The sequence below is a fragment of the Camellia sinensis genome, chromosome 8 (genome assembly GCF_055761805.1).
Source record: "Camellia sinensis isolate YWXY chromosome 8, ASM5576180v1, whole genome shotgun sequence".
Taxonomy (NCBI): Eukaryota; Viridiplantae; Streptophyta; class Magnoliopsida; order Ericales; family Theaceae; genus Camellia; species Camellia sinensis.
Window position 1 is genome coordinate 35,460,745 of NC_138968.1, and position 26,912 is coordinate 35,487,656.

At 41.5% G+C, this 26,912-nt stretch overlaps 2 protein-coding genes across 2 annotated transcripts; both read left to right on the top strand.

Moving 5' to 3' along the window:
- The first annotated feature begins 16,357 nt into the window (after nucleotides 1–16,357).
- On the top strand, nucleotides 16,358–19,415 carry LOC114301470 (pectinesterase 2). Its single transcript, XM_082882446.1, is given in 3 exon segments — nucleotides 16,358–16,896; nucleotides 16,899–17,258; nucleotides 18,563–19,415. Coding segments are annotated over 3 exon segments (1,554 nt in total). The 5' UTR covers nucleotides 16,358–16,394; the 3' UTR covers nucleotides 19,255–19,415.
- Nucleotides 19,416–22,955: 3,540 nt separating this feature from the next.
- Nucleotides 22,956–26,285, top strand: LOC114296976 (heterogeneous nuclear ribonucleoprotein 1-like). The gene is made up of 7 exons (XM_082882445.1): nucleotides 22,956–23,181; nucleotides 23,284–23,325; nucleotides 23,462–23,625; nucleotides 24,560–24,659; nucleotides 24,778–24,947; nucleotides 25,129–25,206; nucleotides 25,831–26,285. The coding sequence occupies exons 1-7, from the start codon at nucleotides 23,061–23,063 to the stop codon at nucleotides 25,924–25,926; spliced, it is 771 nt and encodes a 256-aa protein (XP_082738571.1). The 5' UTR covers nucleotides 22,956–23,060; the 3' UTR covers nucleotides 25,927–26,285.
- The last annotated feature ends 627 nt before the right edge of the window (nucleotides 26,286–26,912 follow it).

Genomic DNA, 26,912 nt, shown 5'->3' on the forward strand with positions numbered 1-26,912 from the left:
GACCGTCAGTCGGAGACATCTGCTGATGGAGAGGACGGCTCCGGCCTTGGTTCCGGGAGTGGGGGCGAGGCTGAGCGGGATCCCAAGGATGACGGCTCCGATTCAGATGATGGCGATGGCGATGGTGGCAGAGAGTCTATTCCACAGAAGAGGATGAAGAGGGCCTCTTATTACTGCTCTTGAGAGCACAGATGCGGCTGTTTCCTGTTTTATTTATCTTTTTCCTAGTAGTTGTAGCACATTGTACATTATCGGGCAGTTTTATTTTCTGTAAAACTTATGCCTTAGTCTGTAAAATGCTGTAACAAGCGAGGCATGATGGGATGAAACAGTTTTTTGAACAAAGTATTGTATTTTAAACGTTTAGCATCATATCGCATCATTCTGCGTCATAATGAGATTGAATGGAAATGTGTATTGTGCATTTTGCCCAGTCAGGTAGTGAACCGACGCAACAACTTAACTTTCTAAGATATAACAAAACCTTAGCAAGTTTACAACTCGATAAACAAAATACAATAATGTTGACAACTCGATAAACAAGACTCAAACAAAAGCTTAAACAAAGAGTAACAACTCGAAAACACGAAATACGACAGCTCGACAAACAACTCGATAAGCAAAACGACAACTCGATAAACAAAACGACAATTCGATAAACAAAACTTAACAAAACGAAGTGTACCTCGGACGATCTGGGCAACAGAACGCATCCGAAACAGAGGGAAACAGAGGCCTTCGACACATCCGTTGCATGGAAATGCTTGAAACTTTCTCCCGGAGGGTAAAACAGGGCCAAAGACACACATTGGAGCATGGCCGGCCACTTTTGGGAGCCGGCCGACCAGATTTATTGCAGAGGGAGGGGCCACCGGCCAGTTTTGAAACAAGAAATGGCCGACCTGCCAGAAAAGATGGCTGGCCGGCCACTTAACTCAGCAGCCGCCCAATTTTTGACACTTGTCCCCCTGAATAGTGTATTTTCCTCTTTAAAAGCCTTAGCTCCGTGTTTTGATCCAATTTATCTTAGTTTTGCACAAAAATGGAGGCGTTTCTCGTTAAAAACCTCACATCTTGGATCGCTTCTCTAGATGGCTCGGAAAAGTTGAACTTCCGGGGTTTCGGCTTGAATGCACTATTCACGCTGAGCCGCACCCCGCTACATCTCCATTTCCTCCATGCTGCGGTGAGGTTTTGGAACCCAGTGACGCATGTCTTTAGCTTTGGCGGGCAAGAGGTATGTCCAACTTTTGAAGATTTTCAAGTTTTGATGGAGTCTGAATGTCATGAAGAGATCTTGCCCCAATTCCACTTTGGCCACGCCCAAGCTTTAGGGCGGATGTGTGGGCTCACCGTGCACGATGTTCGATCTCTGATCTGCAATGGAGAACTGGATATCCTTGGTTTGATTCATCGCTTTTCTGATGCCGATGACCGCAGCAACCATTATTGGCAAGGTTTCCGGCAACACGCCCTTTGCTTGTGCCTGCTGTCTCACTTTCTGCTTTCCTTGGGTTTTGGCGGATTTAGCATTTGTCTGATTGAAGTTGCTCAAGGCTTGAAAGAAGGAAAGAGCTGCATTGCCATGACCTTGGCCGAGATGCTGATGGGCTTGGATTCTATCTATCGCCGGGAGACGGCTAGATTTGCTGGGAGTCCACCGCTGCTGCAGGTAATGTTTCCCACCCAATCTCACATATGTATTTGCTCACATTACTCGGCCCTTAGGCTCGGTTTTTCTCACAAAAATTCTTTTCTCACTTTTCTCTCACCGTACATCTCTCTATTCTTTATTCTCTCATTTTTCATCCCTCCCCAGGTATGGTTAATGGACAAATTGTAGGTCGTGGACTCTTGTCCAGCCTACTCAGCTCGAGGCTATTTCTTTCGACAGCGCCTAGTCGATGCCCCTGATGAAAGGTGGTGGTTTGACTGGATGTGCAATTTGTCCGCAGATCGCATTGCTTGGCGTTGTCCTTGGCTCAATCTCCCGGCAATGAGCTATAGCATGTCCCGGCTGATCGGGATCCAGTTGATTGGTCTAACCCATTGTGTGTTCTACTTTCCGTTCTGGTTCCTGCGCCAGTTCGGTCATGATCAGATTTGCCCACCAGAGGGGATTGAGTACCCGGCTGCTTTCCCGGTCCGAGGTGCACAGCTTGCCCGATATGCCACAGCATGGAGGACTAGAGAGCTCCTGGCTCCTGCTCTTACTTTCAATTGCACTTTGTCTGACGAGTGCTTGGACTAGCTCAATGAGGAGGCATAGGTTGGGCCTAGCTTGGCGTCAGAGGCTTCGACCCGCTCTGGGAGGGGGCGCAGGGATACTTGACTTGACTATGCCCCAAATTTATTGCTTTACTAGTACTTTCAAGTTTTCTTTATGAATGTAATAAAAAGCAACTTCGATTGTATGCAAGAGCAGGAGAACTCTGTTTTGAAATCAATGAAATTGAAGGTTGTGGTACTGAAAATTTTCCGCTTTGGTCTAAAAATGGTCTTAGTTGTAAAGAGACTAATTTGAACAAAGTCAACTTTTATTAAAACTTTTCAAAACCATTTCCGATATGGATCAGAACTGGACATGCCTAAGATCTGTCACTGAGATGCACAACCCCAGATCCCTGCAACTGGAAAGTTGCCCCTAGTCTAAATAGCACTGTACCGGAGATCGCGATAAAAGCTGATGGATAAAGATGACTGAGATGGTCAAAATGGACAAAGTTGATCGGGGAAAAGTTTATGGCTGAACTTCAGGATGAAGTTGCCTACGTATCCCAAAGATGGGAATCAAGCCTTACGTAGTTCAGGCTTAGGTTCACTCGAGTATTTTCACTCTCCTTTTACGCTCTAACTTTTGCCAAGGTCGCCCTTTGCGGGTTTTCAACCTTGCGAGCTCAGTTTTTATATTTTCTAATTTTTTGTGCTCTAACTTTTGCCTAGGTCGCCCTTTCGGGTTTTCGGCCTAGCGAGCCTCTCAGGGGTAATATTTCTTCAACTTATCCATGTTGATCGGTTGGGAGAACTCTAGGCCATCTAGATCCATCAGAACCACAGCTCCACCTGACCAGATAGCTTTGATGATGTAGGGACCAATCCAATTGGGTTTGAACTTGCCCCTTGGGTCGTGGATGGGAGCTCGGTTGTCCTTGAGCACCAAATCTCCTTCCTTTAGATTCCTGGACTTAACTTTCTTGTTGAAAGCTCGGGCAATTCTGCGCTGATAGCCTTGAACATGGTACAGTGCTTTCAGTCTTCTCTCGTCAAAAAGCATGAGTTCCTCAAATCTGCTCTGCTGCCAATCTGCTTTGGCTATTTGACACTCAGCCAATACTCGTAATGACGGAACCTCAACCTCGATAGGTAGAACGGCCTCCATCCCATAAACCAATGAATACGAAGTCGCTCCGGTAGAAGTTCTGATTGAAGTCCTATAGCCCTACAGAGCAAATGGCAGCTTATCTGGCCAATCCCGGTAGGTTTCCACCATCTTCTGCAGTATGTGTTTGATATTCTTGTTGGCGGCCTCGACCGCTCCATTGGTTTGCGGCCGGTATGTGGATGACTTATGAAAAGCCATGTTGTATTTCTCTAACAAGTCAATCACTTCCTTCTTAAAGTGGGAACCATTATCTGAAACGATCTCGTTCGGGACCCCATAGCAACAAATGATGTTGTTTCTGATAAACTTCGCAACGTGTGACGCCTTCAACACCGCATATGATTGGGCCTCGACCTACTTCGTGAAATAATCTATCGCAACCAGGATGAACTCATGCCCATTCGACCCCTTTGGAGTGACAGCCCCGATCACATCGATTCCCCAAACTGAAAACGGCCATGGCGAAGTCATGTTATACAGTTTCGACGGCGGGATGTTCATGCGATTTGCATGAATCTGACACTTATGGCATCGCCGAACAAACCTAATACAATCCTCCTCCATGGTGGACCAGTAGTAACCTTGTCTGAGGATCTTCCGTGCTAGCATTACTCCGTTCATATGCGCACCGCATTCTCCTCCATGGATGGCCTTCATCAGGCGCTTTGATTCCTCGGCTTCAACACACAGCTTGTGCATTCCCAGATGACCTCTCTTATACAGCTTACCCCCACAGATGATGAACTGGACGGCCATTCTTCTGATTGCCCTTTTATCCTTGGCATTTACCCCTGGCGGGTATGCTTCTTTTTCCAAGAAATTCCAAATGTCATAATACCAGGGGTTTTCGTCCTGAACCTCATCTATAGCAGCGATCGACTCATAGGCTGGCGTAAATTTCTGGTCAATGACGACTGGACGCATCCGGATTCCAAATGGGATGTCTATCATGGAAGATAGAGTTGCTAAAGAATCTGCGAACCTGTTGTTCTCTCTTGGAAGATGAGCAAAGTTTAGCTTTTCAAACCGAGGGATTAGCAAGTCCAAGGTCTGATGGTACATCATCATCTTTTCTTCTTTGACTTTCCAGTCTCCGTTTGCTTGAGATACAACAAGGTTTGAATCCCCAATGACGTCCAACCGTCTTGCCCCTAGTTCTAGGGCCGCTTCTAGACCGGCAATGCATGCCTCATATTCTACTTCGTTGTTCGAGACTTTGAAACGGAGTTTGAAGGCTAGAGGGATACGGGAATTGTCGGGTGCTATCAGCAACACCCCTATCCCATATCCGTACTGATTTGATGCTCCGTCAAAGTACATTGTCCAATATTCGTCGTCGATGTGCAAAATGGCTTCATCTGGGAATAAGTACTCCACTGCTTCACCTTCTTCGACTGGATGATTGGCCAAGAACTCTGCTCTTCGTTTGACTGACTTGCGTGTCACATATTTCAGATCGAATTCGGAGAGCAACAGCAGCCAACGAGCTAGCCTACCCGTAAGTGCCGGTTTCTCGAAAAGGTATTTGATGGGATCCAGTCGTGAAACCAGCATTACGGAGTGAGCTAACAAGTAGTGCCGCAGCTTCCTGGTAGCCCATACCAAAGCTAAGCAAGCCTTCTCGAGCGGAGTGTAGCGGGTCTCGTAGTCCAACATCTTCTTACTCAGATAGTAGATGGCCCTCTCCACCTTATCCTCTGATTCTTGTGCGAGCATGCAGCCCATTGTAGTCTCAGTCACTGAAAGGTACAATATCAACGGTTTCCCCGGCTCTGGTGGCGACAACACGGGCGGGTTCTGTAAATATTCTTTGATCTGTTCAAAAGCAGCTTGGCATCGGCCGTCCCATTGGAACTTCTTGCCTTTCTTCAGGAGACCAAAACGTGGTTTACAAGTCAAGGTTAATTTTGAGATAAACCGTCTTATGAATTGCACTTTACCCAGAAAACCTCGCACCTCCTTTTCAGTCCTTGGTGGTGGCATTTCTAAGATGGCCTTGATTTTTGAAGGGTCGACCTCGATGCCCCTTTGTGTAATCAGAAACCCTAGCATTTTTCCTGCTGTAACACCAAACGTGCACTTATGAGGATTTAACCACAACCGAAATTCCCTGATCCTTTGAAAGAACTTTTGCAAGGCGGTGTAGTGGCCCTCTCTTTCCTTGGACGTGACAATCATGTCGTCCACGTACACCTCAACCTCTTTGTGGATCATGTCGTGCAATATTGTGGTCGCGGCCCGTTGATCAGTAGCTCCGGCATTCTTCAACCCAAACGACATTACTCTGTAACAGTATGTTCCCCACGGGGTGGTGAATGCAGTCTTTTCTCTATCTTCTGGTGCCATTACTATCTGATTGTACCCTGAGAAGCCATCCATGAATGAGAGCAAAGCATGCCCTGCTGTGAAATCTACCAACTCATCAATGTGCGGTAAGGGAAAGTCGTCCTTCGGACTAGCTCTGTTCAAATCCCTGAAATCCACGCATACCCAGATCCTACCATCTTTCTTCGGCACTGGAACGATGTTGGCCAACCAAGTCGGGTATTCGGATACCAGCAGGAAGCCTGCATCGATTTGCTTGGTGACCTCTTCCTTAATCTTGAGAAACCAGTCCGGGCAGATCCTTCTAAGTTTTTGCTTAACAAGTCGGGCTTCGGGGTCAAGGGGGATCCGGTGCTGTACAATCTCAGGATCGATCCCAGGCATGTCTTCGTAGGACCACGCGAAAACATCTTTGAAATCTTTTAGTAAAGCGACTAAGCACTCGCGTTCCTCCGAAGACAACGTGGACCCGATCTGGACCAGCCACGGGTCCTCCTCAGTACCAATGTTCACGGCAATGATTTCATCCGTTAAGGGTTTGACAAATCTCTCCTGCTCCTACTCAATTAAACGTTGCAAAACCGGAGGAATTTCGTCCTCGTCGTTTTCATCAAAATTTTGAAAGTCTGAGTTTATGCAATAAATTAAGGGCACAGAAAGGTACTCAGAAACCACAGTTACTTGATTCTTATTAAGCACATCCAAATCGTCCGAGTTCTCAGTTACAACAGACTCAAATGAGAAAGAAAAAGACGACCTGGACATAATTGTGGCATTCAGGTTATCATCCCCAGGATTACCAGACTCAGACTCAGTCGAGCTGGAACCTGATTCCGACTCACAGGACTCGGTAGAATCAGATTCCGGCTCACTACCTGACCCGGTGCTGCTGGACAAAAATCCCTCCTCGTACTGCCAAGTGAGAGAGGGTGCAATAGATGCATCCAAGATAGCCGTTGGAAGGCCCGCAACTATTTCATCCCCGATCATGGAAACCGAGGAGTTATCTCCCAAGCACTTTTAGTCGATCAAAGGATCTGAAAGTAGACACGCCAACGCTACCCCCATCTCAAGTTCGGTGCTCTCGGAATCCACTGCCTTACACTGCCCAACCTCAGCTGATGGGTCTGTCTGCTCTTCGGCAACATCATCCCCGGGTAGTTGCAGGTCGAAGAAGATCTCGAAACCAGGCACGCGCTTCCTCTCCGCGTTCAGCCATGGTTCTGGGAAGCCGCAAAACGGAAAGTCCTCCCCCTCCCGGACGAAGTGTCCGTTTAGGGTACCCTGAATGGGTCGATGCATTAACTCAAAAGGCTTCCCAGCCTTCTTTGCTCTGGCTCTTCTGGCCAACTCTTTACCCTTTCTCACCCAGTTCTCTTTGGTGGGCAGATAACCCAATCTAAAGGTGTGAGGGTTGTGTGGCACTTCGGCCAACGCTGCGACGCCTTTCCAGCCGCTTTTTCCCAATCCCATTCCGGGGATGTGTTGTAACTTGTTCATGAGGTAGACGGATTAAGCATTGACGTACACCCCCTCATTCATAGCCATAATATTCTACACCACTCGAGCCTCAGCCAAAGTGAACCCTGATAAGAACACATCCTCAGTGCCATGCTCGATTTCCAAGACTGGTGTGAACACTTCCGGGGGCGGATGGATTGATGAATTCCCAAAGACAATAGCCACCCCCTTCCTGTGAGGGTACTTCAACATCTGATGTAAAGTGGAAGAGACTGCTCTGACCTGGTGCAACCACGGTCGCCCCAAAAATAGGTTGAAGGTTGCGGGAACGTCCAAGACATGGAATTCAATGTTGTGTTGTCCAGGACCAACCTGGGTCTGAATTTTGACAGTCCTCATCACTTCCCTGCTAGTATTATCGTATGCTCTGATAACTTGAGTAATCGGCACGAAGTCCGCGGGCTTCAACCCGATTACATAAGCTGTTCTGGTTGGGCAGACATTGATAGCGGACCCGGTATCAACAAGTGCCACCGGTATCCACTTATCTCTACATTCCACGAAAATGTAGAGGGGTTTGTTGTGATTTGTGCCCTCAGGCGGTAGTTCTTTGTCTGAAAAGGTTAATGCCGGGGAACCTCCTCCCGGAAAAACCAGCCCAACCAGCTGTTCTGGTGTAGTATCTATGGAGAGTTTGGACTTGTCCATAGCAGATAAGACAGCTTGTCTATGTACTCGCGACACCATAAGCAGTCCCCAGATGGAGATGTCTGCTTGTATCTTCTTTAGCTGTTTCAACACAGCTTCCTCTTCGATCTGCTTCTCCTTCTGTTTCTCAGCTTCTTTATCCTTCCCGGATGCCTCGGGTTGGTCTAGGTGCGGGGGCTTGAAGTACCGCCCGCTTCTTGTCATGTGATCAACCTCATCGAGGTACCAAGTGTCATCTGGTTGATTGCTTCCCCAGTCTTCGTCTGTGTGGGCAAGACATAAGTCATCGTCTTCCCACCACATTCCGCTGGCATTCAAAAGGCACCTATCTGGTTCGGACATGTTTTTACTCACAACACTTTCAGTCTGCATGCTCACAGCATCCTCTGTTCTTGTGCCCGCAGCACTTTCGATCCCCTCATGGATTTTGGCTTTCCCGGTTCTCTCAAAACCCTGTTGTTCTACCTGCGTCAGTGCAGTTTGTTGTTTAACCTCCCCTGCATTCACAATGCTTCCGTCCTGAGCGAAATTCTTCGTACTGGCGCTCCCTGGCAATGTAACCTGACTTCCGGCCCTTCCGGCCACAGCTAATACTCTCGCCCCTGCCGGGCCCTGTTCTAGTTGGGATTCTCCCACCACATCTGGTTGATCATCGAGCCATCCAGTGGCCTCTGCCGATTCCTCATAGTCAAACCAGTTGACTGCCGCGTCCCCTGATTCTTGGTCATCGAAAAATTGCAGGTTGGCAAGGTCCTCCTCTACAGCTGTCAGATCATCTGCCCCTTGCCCAAATCCATCCTCCCGGATCATACACAGTTCTTCCTTTTCTGGCAATTCTATACCCAGCCTAATCTGGCTTGTTGACAAGATGTACTCACTTGGATCATAGGCTCCCCCAGCAAAACTCTATTCAATCCCAGACTCAACAATCTCATTCTTTCCCGATGTCTACCCTGCCCCATCTTCGATGGTCACCACCATTGGTTCTGGTTAGGTTGTGGAGATGTCCAACATGCACAAGAAGTCAGTGCAGTCGGGAAGGAACACCTCCGGCTTAGGTAGATGGGTAGGAGTAATATAGATACTAGGATCGTAAGACACGACCCCAGTCTGGATAAGATTGACTCTTTTGGGAGGTGGAGTTTGGTTGTGTGTAGGGAGGGGGTTGGTTGTGACATTGGGTTTTTCTGGTGGCAAAATCACATTTTTGTCAACGAGGTCTTGAATCTCGTGACGCAGCCTGAAACATTGGTCAGTATCATGACTGTGCTGCTGGTGATATGCACAGTACTTGGCTGGGTTGTGAGAGGGAGGGAGTGGATTTGGCAATGGCCTCGGCTCTAGGGGTTTTAGATGCCCCTTTCTGATCAAGACCCCCAGAGCCTTAGACAAAGGCATGTATAGTGGGGTGAAGGTTCTTTGGCCTCTAGGCTGGTATTTAGAGGTTTGAGTATTACTTCCGGATGCACCGGAGAAGGGTGTGGCTGCCATGGGCCTTGGAAGGGGAGAGGGAATGGTGGTGACCATGCTGACCTCCGAAGCTCTTGCGGTTGCAGCGCCACTCGGGCCTGCATTGTTGTTACGGTTGAATGTTCTCCGGGGTTGCTCCCTGTCCTGGTCAATCAAACCTTGCTTCATCGCGTCCTCAATTTGTACCCCCATCTCGTGTAAATCTGAGAAGGTGGGAAAGGGGAGTACAATCATTTTCTGCATCAATTTTGGTTGGAGATTGCGCACAATCATCCTGATTTGGTCCTTATCAGTGGGCCTCAAAGTCATCATCGACGCCTTTGCCCTCCACCGAGTTACAAAATCTGAGAAAGTTTCCTTGGGCTCCTGCCTCGTCGTCTCGAGATCACGAGTTGTAATCTCGATCTGGGTGTTGTACGAGTACTGCGCGATAAAGGCCTCGGCCATTTCATCCCAACTTCTTTTTACCTCATCCTCTAACTTCGCGTACCAGATGGCAGCCACACCCGACAGGGTTCGGCCGAATAGCGAAAGTTTTTGTGGTCGGGTTAGGCCCATTGGCCGCAGAATGTCTGAGAATAAGCGAAGATGGACCATGGGGTCCCCGGATCCGTCAAAGCGGTCAATTTGCGGCATCTTGAACCTATCGGGCAATGTTACAGCCATATCGGTATATCCATCCTCGATATCCGGAATAGCCTTTAGCCCTTGTGATTTCTTGAAGAGCTTCTCAAGCTTGCTTAGTTTCAGAGTTGTATGGTCTATTTCGAACTCGAAGGGGGAGTCCGGGTGGTTGGGTGTATGGGTCTTGGACAGTTGAGGCGTAAGCGGGGGCAGAGCTGGCCCTGTTGGAAGGTTCGTGTCCTCTTGTATGTTCTGGATATTTGGCACAGTGTTCTGGGTGTTTGGCAGAGCATTCTGAACAGTAGGTGTCTATTCGGGTAATGGAGCCCCTAGCGGAGGAGGAACTTGATGTGAAGCAGATGCCGCATTCTGCTGTTGCAGTCTAGTGATTAGTTCGGCCTGGTGGGCCATGATTGCGGCCTGCTGTTTAGAGAATTCCGCTTGACGGGCGGCATCCTCCTGCATTTGTCTCATGCTCTCCTACATTTGGCGCATTTGGGCTTCCACCCCTGATGTATTTTGCTGATCCATCCGACTAACTGGTATGTCTATTTCTATAGCAACAATCGAGACCTTAGTCCTATTGTCCTCTGATGGAGTAACCCACTGTTCTGGCAACCTCTGTTCTGATACACTGCGCTTTCTCGGCCTTCTTCTGACAATTGGGGGTAGAGAATGAAACACTGGCTGTCCGTCAATTAGATCCTCGGATCGATTGAGTCGACGACCTCGTGTCCAAAGTGCTTGGGGAATATCTACTGGGTTGGGAGCAATTGTGCTAGAACTGCCCTAGTAAAATAATAAATAAAGCAAATAAGGAAATAAATAAACAGATAAAAAGACAGCATAACAGCTTAAAATAAATGCATGACACACAGCCGAGCATGACAACACACGGTCGACAAGTTGAATACACACTGTCCTCCAACACCGATTATTATCCCTGAATCACTGTCCCAAAAACTGAATCTCTGATACCCGCAGATAACTGATTCTCAAATACTGACTGATGCCCGCAGGCCTGATGCCCCAAACTCATAACACTGATACATGCATTCCCTGTAGAGACGCACTCTAAAGCACATAGCAGATAAGTGAGAGCCAAAACACCCCTATGTTGGGGTAGGGTTTCCCTGTCCTATTTTGTCAGGAGCTAGAGTTTCACTACGCACGCAGCGGTTTCAAACAACCTATGAACGGGTAAGCAACATGTCCTAGTTTGGAATGGTCACTACGGATCCGAATATGCACTAGGTCGAATGGTCAAAGAGGGTGCCCCGGTAAAACCGGGGTTTGTGTTCCCATACTGGCAGAGCCCACAACCGATCAGCCTTATGGTCATGCCTTGACAAGATAAGCCTCCGGCAAACCGTTCAGGAATAGCAGATGGCAAACACGGTGTCCTAGGCGCACCAATGCACATGCAATGCAAAGAAACACATAAGTGTAGTCAAATACAGATATCATGAGTTCGAGTCAAGTTCTTTAAATCCCCAGCAGAGTCGCCAGAAACTGTAGACGTCCCCGAACGCCCCGGGAGGGTGAGTCCCGTTCTGTTCATTTGGGGTCACTACAGCTCAGGACTCTCAAATTGTCACGGTTCTTAATCTGAACCAAAGAGTCCAAATCCGGCAAATCATTTTGAGAAAACAGATTTTGAAAGAAGTGCCAAACATGGACTGCTTCGCCAGATACAGAGTCGCCACCTAAATATTTTATTTTGGGAAATTTAGGAAACCCTGACTCGTTTGCCTAAGGCCACATGTCCATCATCACCAAAGTTGCCTCGGCTCGGGAACTTGGGTACGATTGGGGAAGGTCACTTTGTGAGCACCCCCGCTCGCCCGATCAAAGATCGGCCTCTACTAATCATGATATCAAGTTTTGAAAACATTGTGTGTTCTTATTCCAGTTATTAGCCTAGATTACTATGTTATGCGCACAGCATACAAGTATAGACTGGGTCGCCTGAATTGGAACAAAACATTTCATGTTTGTTTGTTTGAAAATGGTTTGATGGTGCTACTCGCAAGTAGGCTTAAAGATGCAGATTTTGCCACCCTCAGGTGGGCTTAAGAAAAGATGGTTTTGCCACTATCTAGTGGGCTTAAAACTCATAGTTGATGATTTGTCCCAATCCAAATAACCCAACCTTCACCCACAGGCATTCAGGCAGTTATATCACATAAGCAAATAGCCTCATGGTAAGCATGCTATTCATGGCAGTCACTCACACGCATGCAAGGATGCTAAAGCATAAAACTTACCGAGTACTCCAAGCCAAAATAGAAGCTCATTAGAAATCCATGCATGATCCTAATTATACAGAAATGCCTAATGCAACACATGCAAAAATACAACTATAGCAGGCTCGGCTATTCTAAACATGGCATATGAGATGCAACAGCTAACAAGTATTCAACTTTGAAATTGAAATACAAACGCAGTTAGTATGATGCGCCGAGCTCGGTGCATGCAAAACAGATGAATGATGCAAACATGCTGTCATACTGTATGCTAATTGAAACATGCCCTAATCTAACCATCATAAGCAGGCAAATCAAAGGGAAGAAAGACGTGGGGTTGGAAGACATGCATCACACACACGCACACTTATTACAATTATGCCTTCGCACAGAGGGTCCGAATAAATATACAGTCCCAAATAAATAAATAATACAGTCCCAAAATAATACAAAAATCCTAATTAATTTACAAATTAATCTAGGAAAGCTATAAACTGGCATGCAAGCCAGGGACTGCCTTGACTTTTCTTCAGATGATGGATGATGCATGTCTGCGCTGCCTTGCGTGGAAATCCACTGGGATGCCCCAATTAGCCTCTGTTTCACAATTACTCTTGGAAAGCGCGCCAAGCTCCGGAAGGTTGCTGATTCTTGATTTGTTGCAACAGAGAGCAGGAAATGGGCATAACAATGTATTTTCACAAATGTATGCATGCCTCGATCCTCGTACCACCAATCACGCATATCGATGCATGATGGCCGAGGAATCGATTTGCATTACTCAATATAGAATGAATGCACATAAAAACTCAACTAAAACCTAACTCCATCATGGATAATCCGGAGTGTCGGTGACAGGGAATTGAGACATGTTCCGTCACTCGGAGTACGAAACGTACTTCGTTTCCCGTGCTTGGGCTAAATCCTATCCCAAGCACGATGCAATATGCATGATATGCATGAATGCAACTAATATACAACCTAGCATGCACAATGCTATGAAATGGCATACACGATGCACGAGGTAACATGGCATACACAATGCACTAACATACAACCTAGCATACGCAATGCTATGAAATGAAATGGCATACACAATGCACAATGGACTTACACCAACACAAGTGGACCACAGCCACACTCACATAGGAGGCCATGAGATGAAAATGAGACAACTCGAGATGCGTGCACACATGCACGCAAACCGAAGACCGACCCTAAGGCACAAAATGCCACTCTAACAAAACATGGCAAGGCATGGAATATAGCATACAAGCATGCAAATTTCAGCCCTAAAATATGACCCGAAACAGCCCCGAATCATGACAATATAGCACCCGATGCATGAAATGGTCCCGAAATGCAAGATTAAGCACATGAAATGACTTGTAGCTACATCAAGCATGCATTATTTGATCATGACATGTGAATACAGATTCAAGGCAGCCCCAAAAAAAATATGTTTACAGTTCTAAGCAAGGTCAAACAATAAACACAAATAGGGCAAAACTAGCATGCAAAAATGGCCCTAAATGTGAGATAAAGAAGCAAGTCATGGCTGCTGGCCTCAAAACCGAGTGGGCCCTTCAACAAATTTGAAGAGGGGCCCAAAACATGATATTTTCCAGTTGGTGGACAGATCCAAAACAGTGTACAAGAATGCTCAAAATGCTATGCAAAATAAGGCAAAAAATAGAGTTATAACAGAAAGTATAAAAAGGATGCCTCAAACAATGAAAGACCCTTAATGAAACATGAAGAGGGGGTCAAAATAAGGTCACTTGTAGTTCGGACCAGAACCCAAAAACAGAAGCATAAGAGGCTAACAAATCATGAAAAAATGGAGCCAAAAGAGATATATAAAGGCAAGTGATAAATGAAAGCCTCAAACAGCAATGAGCCCTTCAACAATGTTGAAGAAGGGATCAAAATAAGCCACTTTTCAGTTCATGACAGAGCTCAAAACAGTTTATACATAGGCCAAAAATACTACACAAGAAGATGGCATACAATGGAGATAATGAAGCAAGTGCAACAAGGAGACTTCAAACAGGTAAATACCCTTAAACAAACATGAAAAATAGCTCAAAATAAGCCTAGTTCCAGTTAGGGTCGGAGCCCAAAACAGCAAGCAAGCATGGCTAATGTATTGAACAAAACCAAGCAAAAAAAAAAGGAAAATAGGGACTCACCCTTGAAGACTTGTCTTTGACAGCTCCTTGGCTTGAGTTGCAACACTCCTAGGCTCTGAAGAACAACCTCCAGCTGCTGGAATGGAGGATGGAAGGGTAGGACTATGGGTTGGTGAAGAAATGATGTAGGGTTTGAGGGTTTAGAGCTTGGAAGAGAGGGAGAGGAAGGTGTATGTATGCAAAGCTCTTAGGTAATTTTTCCAACCCCTAAACCAGAGCTGGGAGGCTGGTTATATAGGCAAAAAGAGGGGGAAAATGGAGGGAAAAAATGGAGGGAAAACAACCAAGTTTCCCTCCAAAAATGCACCCCCCCCGGATACACAATCTGGGGGGAAAAGAGATATACAGCTGTAAGGAACAGGGTGCAAGGATCATGACCGGCCAGCTATCTAGGTTGCATGTGGCCGGCCGGCTACTTCCCATGGCCGGCCGGCCAAGGGTCAAAAGGTTCAATGAGAATTAGTGGCCGACCATATCAAAAAGGTAGCCTCTGATGTGTGCACAACACAACCCTGTGGTTAAACACTGGAAAAAGTGAACCAAGAGAGAGAACAACCCACTTTTCAAAGGGGTTCAAAAGGTTCAACAACAATTACTGGCCGGCCACCAAATATTGGTGGCCTCCCAGATGTGTACATCACAAATATGGGGTTTAGGGTGCAAGAAAATGGCCCAAGGATGGTCAACATTGGCTTTGAAGTGAAGAAAATCGGGCGACGGAGGGCGATGAAGGGATAAAGTTGGCTGACAGAACAATTACTGGCCTCCCACCCTTCTACGGCCTTCTTACCAATGAAACAGGGGTCCCTGCCAAAAATGAACCGAAACCGATGCAGAACGAAGGTTCGGGGGCCGAAACGCGCAGCCCGAGGCCCCGAAAACCGGCTGTTAGGCATCGGGAGGGATGTTCAACCACGAAATCGGTCTCTCAGACCACAGTGTCCCTCAAAAGGGAGCAAATAAGAAGTCTTCCAAAAACTGGAGCAAACGGAGATGGTTAAGCGGTCCCGAACCGAGGCACACGGCCAACGGCTTCGAAAAATCGGAAACCGGACTCCAAACGGGCAAAAACGGCCTACGACCACGAAACGTAGCCTACGGCCACTGGGAGATGGTCTACGAGACCTCTCCCTCCATTCGAGAAGAGAAAACAGAGAAAACGAAACCTGGTTCGCAAACCGAGGCAAAACACAAAAGAGTCCGGAAGTCCGGAGGCAAGGCTCGCAGCCGAGTCTCTGAAACTTCTGAACGAGCACAATATGCAATATCACTGAGCGCTCAACTGGTGATGTCTGAGTCTCAAGGTCGGTCAAAAATAGGGTGTCTACAAGCACTCTCTCACAATAGGAACTTTCTGGCAAATTGACTAAAGAATGGAAGAAACAATTTCTGTGTTGGAGACTTGACAGGAGGGTCTCAATTTATACATGTATAGGGGAGAGAGGAGAAGCCTCCAGCCTTTATGGCTGGTCACTAATGCACCATTAACCTCTGCAATAAAGGCAGGAGTTACAAACCCCATTAATGCACTATTAAACTCTATAATAAAGGCAGGAGTTACAAACTCCATTAATGCACTATTAAACTCTGCAATAAAAGCAGAAGTTTCAAACCCCATTAGCTCTTTCATGAAGCTAACTTCATGGGGCAATTTCTCATTCAAATTTCAACGGTTTTGGCTATACTATTTGTGGTGTAAAGATCTCATTGCAAAGTATCTAAACCCACTTGGACTCAACACAATAGATGGTTGGGACCCACTTTAATATTTAATTAAAGTCACCGAAAAATCATTTTTTCCAACAATATTTTCCGATTGCATTTGTACTTTGTTTACTCGTCATCTCTTCTATGCTTACTTGTCAAGTTGTCATCCTCATCCACCTATGTTCAACTTAAGCCAACTTGTCACCCATATTTCAACTATATAAAGAGGCCACCTTCACAACCTATAGAACCAAGTTCAAGAAAACAAACCACCCAACAATGGCAACCAAGTTTGAAATATTATTCATACTCTTTGCATCCTTCTCTTCATTCCTCTCCTCTGTCTCAACATCTGTCGCCTCAGACGACATAAACCAGTGGTGCAACAAAACCCCATATCCCGAACCATGCAAATACTTCATGAGCAATGGCTCTCACAATTTTGTACCCAAACAAAAATCCGAGTTCAGAAAGATGGCCATGCAAATAGCCATGGAGAGAGCTCTCAATTCCAAGACTCACACTAAGTGGCTCGGGTCCAAATGTCGCAATGAGCTCGAAAAAAATGCATGGTCTGATTGTTTGAAGCTCTATGAGAGCACAATTCTCCAACTCAACAATACACTAGACCCTAACACAAAATGTTCTGATTTTGATGCTCAGACATGGCTCAGCACGGCTTTGACAAATCTTGAGACTTGTCGAGCTGGGTTCATTGAGTTAGGTGTCTCTGACTTCATGTTGCCTCTCATGTCTAACAATGTTTCGCAGCTAATCAGCAACACTTGGCTATTAACAATGGCTCAACCGAGAAACAAACGTATAAAGAAGGTTTTCCCACTTGGGTTTCACCTGGAAACCGCAAGCTGTTGCAATCGTCGTCTCCAGCATCAAATCTCGTGGTGGCTCAAGATGGTTCGGGGAATTACCAGACCATTCAAGCAGCCCTAGATGTCGCAGCGAAGAGGAGCGGCAGTGGGAGATTTGTTATACATGTGAAAAGTGGTCTTTATAAGAAAAATATTGAGATTGGCAACAAAATGAAGAATATTATGCTCGTTGGTGATGGCTTGAAAAACACCATTATCACTGGCAGTCGAAGCGTGGGAGGAGGTTCCACCACCTTCAACTCTGCAACTGTTGGTAAGGATCTCATCTCTCTTTTATATATATATATATATATTTATTTATTTTTTAAGGTGTTTTTATATTATTAAGTAGTGCATAATTTTCAAAATAATTAAAAGTCAAGACAACTGTTATTTTGATCACACCTATGAAAAGACAAAAGTTAGGGATGATAAAAAAAATTTCATGAAAATGATCATGAAATCTTGAATTACCTTTGATTAGTGTGTGGTGCTTTATTTTACGTGTAATTCAAGGATTACAAAACTTTCATGATTATTTTCATGAAAATTTTTTCATGATACCTAACATTGCTGCTACAAAAAAGGACAGAGTCTATCAACATCACCAGTGCATAGCAAAATTTAATGAAAGCATTTGATTATATCAAATTTACTTTTTTTTTTATATGTCAAACACTAACGTTAAAAGTGTTAATTAGTCTACTGACAAACGTAGACATGTAATTCATCACTTGGCATGGGGCTCTTACCTTTTTTTTTTTTTTTTGCAAAAGAAGTAATATTTTATTAAATAGATAAAGCATGATAAGAAGGAAAGTAAAATATGAATTCTATAGGAAATCTTATATTAATAATATGAAAATCAAAAATTTTATGCATAAAAAAAGATTAAAAAATGTCCAAAATCTGAATTAGTGATGTAGATTTAATACTTGGTTTGGCGTGGGCGATGCTAGAATAAATTCAATGCACGTATTTCAAATGTTAGGCGGTTTTGTGATTTATTTATGCTTAGCCTAACATGCAATTTTTTTTCAAGAGAAGTACAAAAGGTCATGAGATAAAATTGATTGTTAACTACTTTTATATTAAATGTAAAGGAAAGATCATGCTACTTTCACTATTCTGTTTTTTTTCAAAATTAAATTTATTTAACTCGGTATTCAATTTCTAACTGTCTTCGTAAATTTTTTCGTAAAAATTGGGAAATTCAGCTGTCGATGGTGAAGGATTCTTTTCTGGTGGCTTCTTTTTTTTTTTTTTTTTCATTCCACATGCTGATTGCATAGATGAATATATAATCAATTTATAATGCTGGTTATATTTAACAAAGTAAATATCTTTTTTTAGATATATTATGAAGTCAAGAGTTCTTCATTGACAACTTAAAGTTTCCTTCATTATGAAACATAAATATTTTATTCATTTATGGTATGAAAATTCTACCTCTATAGAAGCATCTTTTATTAACTTAAATTGAAGGGACAATTAGAGATCATAACAACACTTCATAGATAACATTTCAAACCATTGAGTAAACAATTGCTAATTATTGATAACATATTTTATTTGTAGCGGTCACCGGTGAAGGATTCATTGCCCATGATATAACATTTCGTAACACAGCTGGACCACAAAATCACCAAGCTGTAGCACTTCGATCTGGCTCTGATCTCTCTGTTTTCTATCGTTGTGGTTTTGAAGGATACCAAGATACACTCTATATTCATTCTCAACGACAATTTTACAAAGAATGTGATATTTATGGCACGGTAGATTTCATATTTGGAAATGCTGTAGTAGTTCTCCAAAATTGCATGATATATGCTAGAAAACCCATGAGCGGGCAAAAAAATACTGTAACAGCACAAGGAAGAACTGACCCTAACCAAAATACTGGCATTTCAATTCACAATTCTCAAATCCTCGCTTCATCCGACCTAAAACCAGTACTTAGCTCAATCAAGACGTATTTGGGAAGGCCTTGGAAGCAATATTCACGTACTGTTTATCTACAAACTTACCTTGACACCTTGGTTGATCCTACAGGTTGGTTAGAATGGGATGGTAACTTTGCTCTAAATACTTTGTATTATGGAGAATATAAGAACTCAGGTCCTGGTTCTTCAACTAGTGGCAGAGTAAAGTGGGGTGGTTATCGAGTTATTTCTAGCTCAATTGAAGCATCACAGTTCAGCGTCGCAAATTTTATAGCTGGTCAGTCGTGGTTGCCTTCTACCAGTGTGCCATTCACTTCTGGCCTCTAATTGTATTGTATTTGATCAGTTCATATATTTGTTATTGCTCTGTTCTTTAGTCTTTCCATTCTACACAAAACATAGGGAATCCCAGAAAGTGTATTTTTAAGATCTCAATAAAGAATAAGTGTATTTTTAAGATCTCAATAAAGAATAAGATGATTTTTTAACCTTTCTTGCTACTCCTTTCTCTATAGCCTTTTCTCTATAGCCTCTCACAGACAGCGAAATTTTAACTCTTCAAGCCTATTATTGTTGTAAGAATTGTCATTTTGAACCAGCCTCTTACAAGTGAGGCAATTCTAAAGAAAATTGGGCTCTCCTTTGTGAAAGGTAAATGACTTTAGTTCTGAACATTTACAAAATAGATAACGACCAAGTGAACTCAAAAATATTTGACGGAACAATCGGCAAACATTTATATTTGTGCTTTTGGATAATGTTACAGTCAGAAAACCGACAAACCCATAAAATTGTCTCAAAAAATGACTTTCAAATTTGATATGATGTGGATCATATCTACAATAATTTTGATCCATAAATTTAAGCTTTTAGGCATTTATCAATAATTAAAAACTATTATTTTATTTTTTAGTGCGTAACATTTTTTTTTTCTTATAGTGCTCCTGCTGGGCTTGTTGAAATCATATGTAAGTAACACTTTAAGAGTAGTTTTTGTTAGAGGCCCATGTTGATTCACCTGGGCAGCCCATTTATATTGTAATGGGGCTTACAACAGATTTGACCCATCTAGGAGCCTTGAATATTATCTTCAAATTCAATACAATTCAATATTAGATAACCAAATTTTAAGTTATGATTCCAAAACTGCATATGGTTATTTTTACTTAAATATATAATAGTATAAAACTCGTGCTATGCACGGTAGATTCATTTCTTTTTTGAATTTTTAAATTAAGCAAAATAGAAAACTTTTGAAAATTTATTAAAAAATGAAGGTGCATTACAAGAAAAGTGAGTATATGAGACGGAACTATTTGCGACAGCACACTTGTCGTCTCAAAAAGTCACTTTTTGCAACGGCAGAAAATACTGTCTCAAAAAAGCAGAGTATTTGCGATGGCATCATTTGCCGTCTCAAAAAGTCAGAGCATTTGCGACGGCACAATTTGCCGTCTCAAAAAAAAAAAGTATTACATCGCAAATACTCTGCTTTTTTGAGACAGCATTTTCTGCCGTCGCAAAAAAGTGACTTTCGTGTTTTTTTTTTAGTGAATATTTTTAAAATTTTAAATATTGTTTTAGATGCACCTTACTTGGATGTATCTAAAAAATAAAAAAAAATTATAAAAAAATATTTTTAAAAATTAATAAATACATAAAAATACAAAAAAAAATGTATTGAATTATTGTATTTTTGGTATTTAGTGAATTTTTAAAAGATTTTTTTTACAATTTTTAAAATTTTTAAGTGTATTTATGTTAGATGTGTCTGAAAATTAAAAAAAATACGTAAAATATTAAAAAAATTCAGTAAAAACAATATAACACGGAAAACAAGAAAGTATAATTTTCTCAAAATAGTTTTTGGAAAACTCTAACCTAGCATAGTGATTGTGGTTTTGAGATAGCTTCATATATATACAGTCACAAAATGGTTTGAATAAATTCAACGGTATTTTTCTATCGCAAAAAAAAATTAAAAAAAACAATGTCGTCTTACTCTTTCGATATAACATTTCTCTTTTGATTCATTTTTTCATCTTCCTGTCTCTCTGTCTCTATCTCTCTCTTCTCTTTATCTCTTTCACTCATCATTCTTCTTTCTCTGTCTATTTCTCTCTGTGTCTCTCGCCTATATCTCTCTTCTCTCTATCTCTCTCATCTGTTTTTTCTCTTTGTCTCTCTCGCTCATCTCTCTTCTCTCTATCTCTCTCATTTCTTTTCTCTCTCTCTTTCTCTCTCTCTTATCTTTCTATCTCTCTCGCCAATTTCTCTTCTCTCTTTGTCTCTCTCTTTTTCTGTGTCTCTCTCTCGCTTATCTCTTTTCGCTCTATTTTCTCTCTCTTTTTGTCTATTTCTAGCTCATGTCTTGTTTCTCTCTCTTTTTCTATCTCTCTCTCTTTCTCTCTCTATCTTTTTTTCTGTCTATCTCTCTCTCATTCATCACTTTTCTCTCTCTCTCTGTCTATTTGTCTATTTGTCTATTTCTCCCTCACTATGTTCGCCTTGCTCACTCTCTTACTCTCATCTTCTCTATTTATCGAGCTCCTTCTCGATTTATCGATCCACTATAAGAAAATACACTTTTAGCAATCACTTTGTCTCTCTCTCTCTCTCGCTCATCACTCTCTCTCTATCTCTCTTCTTTATTTGTCTCTCACAAAATTAAAATATTTTTAAAATATTTAAATATTTAAAAAATTGATTTGAATTAAGTTTTGAAAAGAATTTTGAATTAGGTGTTTGGTTATGAGTTTCGAAAAGTAATGATTATATTTTGAATTGAGTTTTGAAAAATGGATGTAGAATTCTGATTTGAAAGCTCAAAACAAATACCATACTTAAATCAATGGGTGAAACTATGACCACTACCATTACCACTCTCTCTGTCTCTCTTTTTTTTTTCTATGTCTCTCTCGTTAATCTCTTTTCACTTTCTTTCTCTCTCTTTTTGTTTATCTCTTGCTCATTTCTTGTTTCTCTCTTTTCTGTCTATCTCTTTCTCTTTCCGTCTCTCTCTCTCACTCATCACTCTTCTCTCTCTCTCTCTGTCTGTTTGTCTGTCTGTCTGTCTGTCTCTCTCTCTCTCCCCCACTGTGTTCACCTTGCTCACTCTCTCCCTTATCTCTTCTTTATTTATTGAGCCCCCTTTCGATTTAGCGATCCACTACAAGAAAATGCACTTTTAGCGACCACTTTGTCTCTTTCTCGCTCATCACTCTGTCTCTTTCTCTGTCTCTCTATCTCTTTTCTCTATTCGTCTCTCACCAATCTCTCTCTGTCTCACCACCCATATTCTCTACTACATTTGCCACTATTGCAAATGCCATTAAACTACCACCACTCTTCTCTTTCTTTCTTTCACTCATCACTCTTTTTTTTCTATCTGTTTGTCTATCTGTCTGTCTATTTGTGTGTCTGTATGTCTTTTGTTCATCTTTTTTCTCTCTATCTCTCTCATTTGTCTTCTCTCTCTGTCTCTCTCGTTCATCTCTCTTCTCTCTACCTCTCTCATCTCTTTTCTCTCTCTCTGTCTCTCTCGTTCATTTCTCTTTTTCTTTCTCTCTCTCTCTGTCTCTCTCGCCCATCTCTCTTCTCTCTATCTCTCTATTTTTCTATTCTCTCTCTCGTTTATATTTTTTCCGCTCTCTTTCTCTCTCTTTTTGTATCGCTCATCTCTTATTTCTCTCTCTTTTTTCTGTCTCTCTCTTTTTCTGTCTCTTTCTCTATCTCTTTCTCTCTTTGTCTATTTGTCTCTCTCTCTCTCCGTCTCTCTCTCTCACTCATCACTCTTAATAGAAAATATTTTTTATTAAAATATTATCCTTACTTCTACCAAATAAAAAATAATAATATTAATTTTTTATTCATTAAAATAAAAATGAAACAAATAAATTTTCAACCTTAATAACGAAAAGAAAATAAAAATTATTATTTATTTATTTTTATTATTTAAATATTCATTTATGATGAAAATTAATTTTTTTATTTTTTTTTCTCAATCCCGCCTGCTCGGTTCCCCCCTTTTTTTCCATTCCCGCGCCCCCCAAAATCCCCAATCTCTTAGAACCAAAATCCCTAATTTCTACCAAATATCTCTCTCTCTCTTTCTCTCTCTCGCAACTGTGAGCATGGGCGATGACGGCGTCGAGCCACGGGCACCAGTGAATGAAGGAAGCCAGACATTGACGACTATTGTCGGAGTCCTTCACTTCTCTATCGATATCCATTACCAGCAAACGAAGTTCTCTGGTTCTCTGTTTCTTTGGTTCTTTGTTTCTCTTTTTGTCTGGTTCTATGTTTCTTTTCGAATCTCATCAAAGCTATGTATTGTATTGCTGGTTTGAACAATAGGCTTGAATCTCATCGGGGGTTTAGCTAAAGACACTACATTAGGTCAGCTCATTCTTCTTTCAATTGCTTCTGCAAAAATATCTAGATTGTTTTGTTTGATGGCAAATTCTTCAATTTACATTATGATATGCTTGTTTGATGTTTGTTTTGTGTGATTGGGGATAGTGTGTGAGTGCAGATCAGTTCACGAAGTACTTTGGGAAGTACGGGGAGATTACAGATTCGGTTATAATGAATGATAGGCACACTGGTCGACCCAGGGGTTTTGGGTTTATCACCTATGTTGATCCTTCTGTTGTTGACACTGTTATTGCTGAAACCCATGTCATCAATGACAAACAGGTGCTTTTCCTCACTTGGGTTATTTACTTTGGAAGAAAAATCTTTGTGCATTTTGTGTTTCTGGGTTTTGCTGTTTTTCCTGATAGGAAAAACTGTGGCGAAGAGAGAAGAAAAACAGAAAATTTGATGCTTTTCCTTAACTTTACATCTTGTTTAGTGCCTTTGAACTTGAAACTTGAAGTAATAAACATTCCGTGCCAAAGTAAATAGAAGCTTACTCTCTTAAATTTCTATTTAATTTTTGTTCTTCACAAGACTTCCTCTATGTACCCACCCAAATAAATGTGTTTGTTTCAAGATTGGCTTGGAAATTTATCTCCCTCTGGTGTTGGTTTGGAAAATATATACGAAATAGTTAGATTAGTGTCAGGTAATTTTGTTTTAATATCCCAAGATCCTAAGCAATGAAAAGTAACCCCTTTTACTTTTTTTTTTGGGTTTATATTGTATAAGGCTGCTCATGAAAAATAATAAATAAATAAAGTTTACTGGCAAATGCATTATTAACCGATAACTATGTTTAAAATTCTCTGTGAACAATGTGATTTCCCTTTATCACTGGCCAATGGAGAAATGCTTTCTGCTTGATTGCTGTGAAAGTCGGAAAACAAAAGAATGCTTGGCATACTACCTATTACTGCATAGGGTTAGGTTAGTTTGGAAGCAGGTTGAACTGTTGTTTTGCCATTGAGGACATAGCTGTGCTGCGATGTGAAGTACTGTTTTTTGACTGATGCTTGACTTATGATGAATTGTATCCAGGATGCCTCTATAATTTTTGTCAATAAAATTTGTTATTATTGTGGAGATTTGGATTGTTGAGTTGCTGGAGAATCTCCCCACTTTTCTGAAAGTGCATAGAACTTTGACCAAGATAATATCTTCTGTCAGATGGTTTAGGCATTACAACTTTCACGGTCAAATTTCTGAGCAGGTTGAGATCAAAAGAACAATTCCGAAAGGTTCTGCTAAATCTAAGGATTTTAAAACAAAGAAGATTTTTGTTGGTGGGATACCTACCTCTGTCACTGAAGGTGTGGTATTTACTTTCTTTTTTACCCCCAGATCACGGTCTGGGATTGCACATTTTAATTTGCATGTTCTTCTGCTATTGTTGTTATCCTGGTTAAACTGGTTCCCCATTCTTCTCAGATGAGTTCAAGAATTTCTTCTCAAAGTATGGAAAGGTAGTGGAACACGAGATCATAAGAGACCATGTCACTAAACGCTCTCGAGGCTTTGGATTTGTTGTATTTGACAATGAACAAGTTGTTGATACTATTCTGACCAATGGAAATATGATTGATATGGAAGGCTCACAGGTGAGTTCAGTCCAATGGGTCATTACCATATCAGATGTACAAGGACATAGCTTTTATGTGTTCAAACCAGCAATACAATATTACTTTTTACTCTTAAGGGTCTTGTATTTGTAGCTTTTCATCGAATAAAAGATAATATTGTCATTGGCTAAAGGCAGGATTGCATTTTTTTTTTTCGTAGACGAGGGAGCAGAAATGGGCTGCTCTTTTGAAAGAAAAAAGGGCCTCTAGTGGATTGACAAGCCCTCCCCGTGTCATTGTGAGTATCCTGTATATGATATTTTTTAAAATGTTTGTATTGTTTGGACTCAGATGAAATATTCAATTAATTTTGGTCAATAGTGTGACAGTTTTTCAACACCACGTCAACTAAACTATCGATTAATTAAATAAATAGGCTTGAATCTCATCTTATTGGACTAAGGATGCATACCATGAGCCCGTCTAGGCTTGAATCTCATCTTAATTAAATAAATAGGCTTGAATCTCATCTTATAAAGTGATATTGTTATCTTTTTATGCAGAAATGAATATTTTAGTAATGATGAGATTCTATGTAATTCCTACTATCCAAACATAACTTTAATTTGCATACTTACTGATGAGAGGCTAATCACCCTATTCCATGAACATGTATGATCTCTCTATTGATGGACCCTCTACATGTGAGTTCCTACAAAATAAATTTGTGTATTCTACAATCCAAGACAGGTAGGAACCCTTTAAGTCCAACCCTTCCCACTTCCATCAGACATGAAAAAATTCCCCAGGTATATTACAATAAGAGTTTATTACACTATTTTGGACTACATTGAATTCCATTATTATTATTATTATTATTATTATTATTATTATTATTATTATTATTATTATTTGTGGGCAGGGAAAGCTTTGGTTTCTCCAATTGAGAGATATGCAGTTGTTCCTGATGACAACGCAAGTGTTCTTTCCACAATCTTCATTACTGGTGTTTAAATAGTTGGTTTCTTCAAAAGATTATAATTTGCAACTGTTATCTATTTATTTGTAGGTCAAAAGGATAAATTTTGTCGAGGGGAAGATCTGATTCTAGAAGTAAGGAATTTGCAGCTTGATTTTTGAAATAGGCCCAATATTGAAATCTTGTTGGAAATTTTTTATTTTTTTTATTTTTTGTAAGAGCATTTAAATATCTAATGTGCTTATTGGTGAATTTTAGATTTTATTTTATTTTTTTATTTTTTTTAGGATTGGGGTGAATTTTATAATTTAAATATGCTTTTATGAACATGTATAGTTTAATTGTTCTTTGTAAAATATTGAATTTGATGATTTTCTCAATTTTTATTTTTATTTTCAGTTATGATGTTTTTGTGAATGGAATGTAAATAATCAGCTCAGAGCATATTTTAGAGAGTGAGAGACGGCACCACCGTCGGAAAAAATAGAAAATTTTAATATTTTTATTAATTTTGTTACAGGTGTTATTTTTTGCGACGACATTATACTGTCGCAAAAAATAGAAATTTTATTATTTAAAATAGAAATTTTATTATTTTTTAATATTTTTTGCGACGACATTACACTGTTGCAAAAAATAGAAAATTTCATATTTTTTATATTTTTTGCAACGGCACCACATCGTCGCAAAAAACAGTGTTTTTGTAAAAAAAAAAAAAGACTATTAGCGACAGTATTTTTTGCTGTCTCAAATAATATTTTTAGCGACGGTAAAATAGGGCCGTCGCAAAAAAGTCAAGAAATTTCAAACGTTATTAGCGACTGCACGGTGCCGGCGCAAAAAGGTAAAAATGTCGTCGCAAAAAGGTAAAAATGTCGTAGCAAGAGTTTTTGCCGTCGCAAAAACTCTTTTGCAACCCCTGCATTTGTGACCCCCTCTTGCCGTCGCAAAAAGTCATTTTGCCATCACAAAAAGTATTAGCGACAGCATTAGGAGTATTAGCGACGGTATTTTACCGTCGCAAA